The following is an 8,265-nucleotide window of genomic DNA, read 5'->3' on the forward strand; positions in this document are numbered from 1 at the left end:
GTCCTGGAACTCACTTTGTAGACCAGTCTGGCCTCAAACTCAGAAATCCGCCTGCCTCTGCCTCCCAAATGTTGGGATTAAAGTCATGAGCTACCAGTGCCTGGCTCATCTCATCTCTTAAAACAACCACCACTATCACTAGATGGCCAGGGAGACAGCTCAGTGGGTAAAGGTGCTTGCTGTCAAGCCTGACAACCTGAGTTTGATCCCTCGGCCCCTCGTGGTGAAGAAAGACAACTGATTCCTTTAAGTTGTCTGGCTCCTTACAGGAAAACAGATAAACAGACAGCCAAACCGGAGGGGGACGGGGGAGGTGTATTTATTGAGGCTTAACAGATGACTCTGTGATTAAGAGCACTTGCTGCTTGTGCAGAGGGGCTGGGTTCTGGTCCTAGGACCCGCTTAGAGACTCACAACTTTCCCTAATATTTCAGGGGATCAGACCCCCTCACATCGGCAGGTACCAGGCACAAATGTGGTGCATAAACATAATGCAGAGAAAACACTCAGAGACATAAATCACAGAAGGAAAGAAAAAAAAAATCCTAAAGTGTGTGTGCCTGCATGTGTAATGCTTGTGTAGCAGGCAGAGCCCTGAGAACCATGAAAGTTCCAGGGTAGCCTGGAGACAGGAGACCCAGTCACAAAACAAACATCCCACAAACCCAAGTGCTTTCAGAGAATGCACCCAAGTCATCAGGAATCACAGGCCTCGTCCAAGGCTCCCAAGAGATTCAGCGGCACTCCAGCCTTGAGCTCTACAGTATGTGTGCCCTTTGATCTGCCCCTGTCACCTCCTGTGCTCACAGCTCCATGTACACACAATGCTGGCCTCTCCTACAGCCACACATTCCCCTCGGTTATCTGGCCCCTGGTGGTGGCATGTGATGGGCTCTCCCCAGAGTGGCTACACCACAGTGCTGTGCTGGACCCCCCCTTAGTCCTTTATTACAGGCTTGAGTGTGCAGGGCCAGTGTCTTCACAACCCCCACAACTCCAGGCCCAAGGTTTGGCCTCAGCGCCAATCTGATGACACCTGCCTCTGTGCATGGACAGAATTCCTCAACCTTCTAAATCAGATTCCAGCATAACCAATAACCCCAAGCCACCCTGGGTACTTAACGAGAACACAGTATTTGGAAGCTGCCAGAAAAGTTCCAGACCAGCTTGGGCTACGCGTATCAAGACCCTGCCATTCTCCCTGTTAGAGGGAAGTCCACACATACAGCAGGGCTTAGAAAGTCCAGGTCTTTATTGGCAGGTGATAGAGGCAGAGTGGGCAGGTGAGCTCACTCCCTCTCTCCCTGGCCCTCCTGTTGGTGGTGGCTGCGTTGGTGAACCAGCAGGAGGCGTCTCTGGCCAAAGGCCTGGTTGCAGCTGGAGCATCGGTGGCGGCCAGTAGCCTGGCTGCTGGGAGCAGTTGGGGGGTCGTGGCACAGGCGATGGGCCGCCAGTTTGGAGGGAAAGGAGAACGCTTTGGGGCAGTGCGGGCAAGGGTAGGGGCGGGCGTCGGTGGCGTGGTGCGTGTGGCGGTGGGCCGCCAACTTGGACGGGTAGCAGAAGGACTTGGGGCAATCGGGGCACGGGTAAGGACGGGCGGGCGCGTGGGTCCAGAGATGCGCCGCCAGCTTGGAGCGGTGGCCGAAGGCCTTGGGGCAGTGCGGGCAGGAGTGCGGGCGAGCTCCGCTGTGCGTGAGGCGGTGCGCAGCCAGCTTGGACGGGTAGGAGAAGGCTTTGGGGCAATCGGGACACGGGTGCGGGCGGGTGCCGCCGTGCGCTAGCCGGTGCGTGGCCAGCTTGGATGGGTAAGAGAAGGCCTTGGGGCAGTCCGGGCAGCGGTGCGGGCGCTGGGGAGGGGGCCGCCGGCGGGGCCGGGAGGGCACGCTCCCAGAAGCAGCGGGCTGGCTGGGCCTCGGCAGGTCCTGGTTCGGCAGGTCCTGGTTGGGGACTAGGGAACAGGAGAACTGATGGGCTTCTAGAAACAGACACACACTGGGTCCAGGCCAGGCTCCACCTCCCCTCAACACTGTACAAAGCAGCGCCTCACTATGTAACCTTGGCTGCCCTGGAACACTCTCTGTAAACCAACTGGCCCCAAACTCACAGGGATTCCCTGTGCCTCTACCTCCTGAGTGCTGGGACTAAAGGCATGAGCCACCATGCTAGACCCTGCCATCTCTTAAAACTAGACGGGTATCTCAAAGTGAGGAGGCAAGTGTTGTCACACTGATGTCCCGTTAAGGGACATTTTTGCATGCCCTCTGACCTTACACTCTATGAGCGCCTCAAAGAGTTGCCAAGCCAGCCCCAAAAGCTTCTAAAGTGTTCATTTCTAGCACTACCCATATTCTCTCACAATCTGCTGAGGGTAGTGGTGGTAGTGACCCCAAGTGGTCATTACGTTGGTTCTCCTCCGCTGTCATTCCTGGGGAATGATCCCTATGAGAACCTGGGCTGCTCTCACCTTTGGTCTCCGGGTCCTGACAAGTGGTACTAGGTTCTGAGACCCTGGCCTCGGACTTCACGCTTCCATCCAGCATCTTGCCAGCAGAGGAACCAAGGGGCAGCAGGGCAAGGGGCGAGGATGGCGCCAGTGGTTAACAAGTTCATGGAGACAGGGGTGGAGACCTAAAAATCAAAAGGTCAGTCTGTTTAGAGGCAGGCTTTTGGTTAAGCCTAGTCCTAACTCAAGAGCAGAGGACTGGAGGGTGGAGCCTAAGTACACACTAGGAGGGGATATGAAAATAAAACCAAGAGATAATCTTTTTCACTGGGTGGGGCTATCTCAGAGTGGGCGGGACTGTTAAATCTGGAGTGGGCGGGGCTATAAAATGATCACAGTCAGTGGCCCGGCCACCCAAGCCCAGGGGCTGGTCTTTGAGCTCGGTGGGTGCGCCCTTGGCCACCCTGTCCCAGAAGTGCTTTGGGTACAGTGGGAGGGATTCTAGTGGAAAAGGGGGGCTTACCATGTCTTTAGTCTCAGCCTACTGACGCTGTGTCGCTAAATCGCATCTCTGGCATAGAATTGGGGACCTCGGAGGATTAGGGGAACCTGGAGGAAAAAAAAAACGAAAGGAAGGTGTGGTTTATAGAACCTCCTGGAGACCCAGAATGGACTTCCACTGGAGGGAGCCCCAAACGTCTGGCATCGCATGCACTCCTCAAAAACCAGAGCACGCGGAGAGATCCTGGCGTCCAGCCCCCAATCCATCTCCAGGAGACCAGGACCCAGCCCTTCTCACCTGCAGGGCGGTCCCTCCCCGGGGGTGGGGCTCCGGAGCCCTCCCGTCTCAGTTAAGCCTCCTGAGCTACCTTGTAGCCCTCGGACCTGCACCTCCCAGTGGGCGCTGGGACGCCGTTGGAGGAGAGAAGAGCGGGAAGGAGCTTCCCGAGCCGTGGGGCCCAGCTTCACTTCCATCCCCTCCTCCCATCCGGGGCTGGAAACGTCGGCACGCATGCGCACTCTCAGTCAGCAAGAGGCTGCAGAGGGGGAAGATGTGGTGGAAGGAGGGGGTGACTGAACCATCTAGCTGGCAAGTTCGTGAGCAGGCGCGAAGCTATTGGCCAAAGGACCCTAGGAAAGTGCACATCTGGAAGGGTGTGATTAGCAGGAGTGTGTGCACATCCCTCCTTTTCTTCTTCTTTTTCTTCTTCTTCTTCTTCTTCTTCTTCTTCTTCTTCTTCTTCTTCTTCTTCTTCTTCTTCTTCTTCTTCTTCTTCTTCTTCTTCTTCTCCTTCTTCTTCTTCTTCTTCTTCCTGTGTTAGGGTTTCAAATAGCCCAGACTAGCATCAAACTCCTGACTTAGCTGAGAATGGCCTTGAACTGGTGATCCTCATGTCTTCACCTCCCAAGTGCCTTGCTGAGACAGAGTGCACAGCCCCGCTCCCGCTCCCCCTCACATCCCCACTCCAGCTTCTTTTTGTTAATGCCCCTGTTATTTTCTTTCAAATATTAATTACATTTATTTACTTATTTGTCACTTGTGGATGTGTCTGAGTGTGGCGGTCAGAGGACAACTTGTGAACTCTTGTGGACTCAGTTCTCACTTTCCACCCTGTGGGTCCCAGAGATCGAACTCAGATCTTCAGGCTTGGCTGCAGTTGCCTTTAACCACTGAGGTGTCTCTTTGGCCTTGTACTGAGAATTCCATGTATAGTCTGAGTTCAGCCTTTGGGAGCAGTTTCAAAAAACTCCAGGTCGGTTCGCTTCTACTTCTCCAAGCATTTACAGAAAGTCCGGCTGATTCTTCCTGAAAGGGCAAGGGGCAGTACTCAGAGACACCCAGGGCATTTGCATAGTACTTTAGGCACCCTTCACCGACATCCACCACTGGGTGGCAGGAGTCACAGACCACACCTAGCACCTGGTGCTACCTGTTGCCCCTCCCTAGGAGTGCCAGGCCAAGGGTGACACTGAGCGCTTGGCCTACCCCCGGGCAGTGATGGCACAATTTCCTGCCCAGCATTGGTCTGACTGTGAAGTGCTCATAAAAGTCCTCCGCACTCAGCCGGATAACCCACAAAGTCTGGCCAACCCTGGGAGCCACGGGAGTTATTTGGTGGGGCTGAGTAACTGGTTTGCACCAGTTTCTGCCACTTTCTAGTCGTGTGACCATGAATAAGTCATTTCATGGTTCTGGGCCTCAGTGTCTTCATGTATATTAAATAGTCCATAGAAACTGTTTAAAAATTGCTATGTTTAAAAATTGCTAGTGTTCAGGCAGTGTTGTCTTTTTTTGGGGGGTGGGGGGAGACAGGGTCTTACTACCTAGCTCTGGCTGTCCTGGAACTTGCTCTGTAGAGCAGGCTGGCCTCAAATACACAGAGATCTGCCTGCCTCTGCCTCCCAGTGCTTGTATCAGAGATATGGACTACCAAGCCCTGCTCCAGCTAGTGCTGTTAAGCACTGACCTCCCTCTCTCCAGATCCTTTACGAATATTTAAGAAATTATACAGTGAATGGTGTGGCATACACCTTTAATCCCAGAACTCAGGAGGCAGAGGCAGGTGGATCTCTGAGTTTGAGGCCAGCCTGGTCTACAGAGGGAGTTTCAGAACAGCCAGGGCTACACAGAGAAACCCTGTCTCTGAGAAATGTGTATATATATATATATATATATATATATATATATATATATATATATGTATGTATATATATATATATATAACATTTGTTGTTTATATGTGTGTGATGTATGTGTTTGATGTGCATCTGTGGTATCCATATTCGGAGGTAATAGGACAACTTGTGGGGGTTGCCTCTTCCTATTGGTGGGTCCTGGGGATTGAACTCAGGTATTCAGACTTGGAGACGAACCTTACCTACTGAAGCATCTTGTAGGCACAATATTTTGTTTTTACTGTGCATTAAACTAAGTCCAACAAGATTAAATTGTCCTGGGAGCAGCAGGTGAACAGACCTAAAGAAGGGAAGAGCCATGCTGTATACAGAGGCTCTGGCTTTCCCCACCAGGCGTTCCCTTCCCAATAGTCTGGCTAGCCTTCTGTTTCTTGTGCATGCATGGCTAGTCTTCCCTCAGGAAGACTTTGCACTCTCTGTTCTCCCTTTCCCCAGGAGCCTTCATTCACTTCTTTGCTTACCTGATTCCCTTTGCAAAAGTCTCAGGTCAGAGCACACCATAGCAGGAGGCTCTCCTGGCAACTCTCCCCTTCCCTCTTCTCTCTGCTCTTCCCGCTGGACATCTGTCTTCTAGAATGTACTTCGTTAGATGGACAGCTTACTAATTGTCTCCAGGGGTGGAATCCCTGCCTAGAATTTCCCAGTGAGGGACTGGGCGTGTATGTGGATCAGGTAGAGCTTGACAGAGCATTTATCTGGAGTGTGGCAGGCCAGGGATTCACTATGGGGACAGGGCTAGAAAGTCTTGCTAAAACACTAGGGACGGGCCCTACAAGTATGGTTGACTCTTTAGCTCTACCTTCTCTCTCTCTCTTTCTCTCTCTCTCTCTCTCTCTCTCTCTCTCTCTCTCTCTCTCTCTCTCTCTCTCTCTCTCTCTCTCTCTCCCCGAAACCCTCTGACTTCCATAAACGTAGTATCTCCTGATTGTACCCACTGTTTTTCTCTGCAGTGGACCTGGTGACTTGGTGACTCCTCCTGGGTCCTAGTTTCTTCAAGCATGGGCCAGGCAAGCAAAGGACTTCATGAGTGTGTGGAAGGATGAACAACACTCTTTCCTCTTTCTCTTGGGCCATGTCTTCTTCCCTCTCTCTTTCTCCATATTACTTCCCTCTCTGTTCTCCTGTGTTTATCCATCTCTTCCAGTCTTCTGCATTGAGTTTGTTACGTTTCTGAGAGAGTCTCACTCTGCAACACAGGCTGGCCTCAAAATCATGGCAAAATGGGCATGGCGGCCCACATCTTTAATCCTAGAACTCGGGAAGCAAAGTAAATGTCTGTGAGTTTGAGGCCAACCTGGACTACATGGCAAGTTACAGGACAGCCAGAGCTACATAGAGAATTGTCTCAAAAACAAAAACAAAAACAAAACCAGACAAGCAACACTAACAAACTTTTATGCCCATCCAGCCTTAGCCTCCCAGTTGCTTTATAGGAGTCAGTCAGCTACACCTGGATTTCAGTCTTTGCAGTCAAGTGAAACTGTGTGTCTCTGTTTCATTGTTACACATACCATGATGTCCCTCTGTTCTTTCATGTGTCTCTTTGTAGCCATCTGGCTTCCTTCTTCCTGCCTTACTGTCCCACTCAAGTTTCCAATATAGTCATATCTCTGAGTGGCTCTCTGGGCCTCTTTCATGCTGAAGACCACCAGGTCTGTGTGTGTGAGAGAAAGAGAAGGAGTGTGTGTGTATAAGTGTGTGTGTGTGCAAGCTTGTGAGAGTGTGTGTGTGAGAGAGAGAGAAAGAGAGGGAGTGTGTGTATGAGTGTGTGTGTATGAGAGAAAGAGGGAGTGTGTGTGCACGAGTGTGAGAGAGTGTGTGTATGTGTGTGAGCATGTGAGAGTGTGTGTGAGAGAAAGAGAAGGAGTGTGTGTGTATAAGTGTGTGTGTGTGCAAGCTTGTGAGAGTGTGTGTGTGTGAGAGAGAGAGAAAGAGAGGGAGTGTGCGTATGAGTGTGTGTGTATGAGAGAAAGAGGGAGAGTATGTGTGCACGATGTGAGAGTGTGTGTATGTGTGCGAGCATGTGAGAGTGTGTGTGTGAGAGAGAAAGAGGAGTGTGTGTATAAGTGTGTGTGTGCAAGCTTGTGAGAGTGTGTGTGTATGAGAGAGAGAGAGAAAGAGAGGGAGAGTGTATGTGTGTACACGTGTGAGTGTGTGTATGTATGTGTGTGAGAGAGGGTATGTGTGTGTATGAGTGTGCACACATGTGAAAGTGTGTGTGTGTGTGTGTGTGCACACACCATGCCAAAAGTGTGGATGTCAGGAGACAGCTGTGAGGTGATCCTTCAGGACTGAACCCAGGCCATCCAGCTTGGAGGTGAGCACCTTTACTGTTGAGCTACTTCAAGGTTCCTTGGGAGAGAAGGATCACAATGGGACCCCTGGCTAGTTCCCGACACAGAGGGAGATTGAGGTCTTGGAAAGTGTAGCTTTTATGTAACTTTTTCTTTTGGGAAACAGTTGAGGCTATGTAAAGTGTTTAACAGTGTGGGCCCAAAAGAAACAAATGGCTGTCTGTGGTGCTTACTGGTATTTCAAACGAATGTTGGCCACCAGGCTCTTCGGGATCACAAAGTACTTGGGGCTCCTCTCAGCTCTTCTCACCCTGCCCCTACCCTAAACGTCTCCACTTCACAGTCTTCCCTCTTTGTTCCCACTCTTCATCTTCCTCACTAGCTAACACCCCCAACTCCTACCCTGGGTCCACTCTGCTGGCCATGTTCAGTCCCTTTTACAAACTCTCCCAAACGCCTCTGGCTGTTCTCTCCCTCATATCTACACTAAAACCTCCCCCTTAGTCATTCCTCAAAGCTGTCATGTTTATAGAACAGGTCTTGTTGTGAGTCACCCGGCAGGGTTTGCACCGGGAGAGTTCCAGGGTTCAGAGAAAGGTGGTCTGTGGCTGCTGGACTCAGAACCTCAGCACCTAGAGTAAGACCCATGGCTGCTTCTCTGTGACAACCTGCAGTGTGACTCGGTCCACTGGAATGGAGAGTTTGGGTTTCTTATCCTTGTGCTGGGGATGTGAACCAGGGCTTTCTGCATGTTACACAGGGCTCTATGGCTAAGCCACATCCTTCACCCTTAGCCTAGGAGTGTTCCCACTATCCATAGGATTCAAGGAG

At 51.5% G+C, this 8,265-nt stretch overlaps 1 protein-coding gene across 2 annotated transcripts; it reads right to left on the reverse strand.

Moving 5' to 3' along the window:
* Positions 1 to 1,233: 1,233 nt before the first annotated feature.
* Positions 1,234 to 3,466, reverse strand: Znf575 (zinc finger protein 575). Of its 2 annotated transcripts, none has more exons than XM_031384221.1 (4): positions 3,313 to 3,466; positions 2,967 to 3,052; positions 2,465 to 2,628; positions 1,234 to 1,948 (listed from the first exon to the last, which is right to left on the reverse strand). In XM_031384221.1, exons 3-4 carry the CDS (start codon positions 2,538 to 2,540, stop codon positions 1,290 to 1,292), a joined length of 735 nt encoding a protein of 244 aa, XP_031240081.1. In that variant the 5' UTR covers positions 2,541 to 2,628; positions 2,967 to 3,052; positions 3,313 to 3,466; the 3' UTR covers positions 1,234 to 1,289. The 2 variants fall into 2 exon arrangements, with proteins under 2 accessions (XP_031240081.1, XP_031240080.1); XM_031384220.1 differs by having other exon boundaries at positions 3,243 to 3,466.
* Between the last annotated feature and the right edge of the window lie 4,799 nt (positions 3,467 to 8,265).

The sequence above is a fragment of the Mastomys coucha genome, unplaced genomic scaffold (genome assembly GCF_008632895.1).
Source record: "Mastomys coucha isolate ucsf_1 unplaced genomic scaffold, UCSF_Mcou_1 pScaffold21, whole genome shotgun sequence".
Taxonomy (NCBI): domain Eukaryota; kingdom Metazoa; phylum Chordata; class Mammalia; order Rodentia; family Muridae; genus Mastomys; species Mastomys coucha.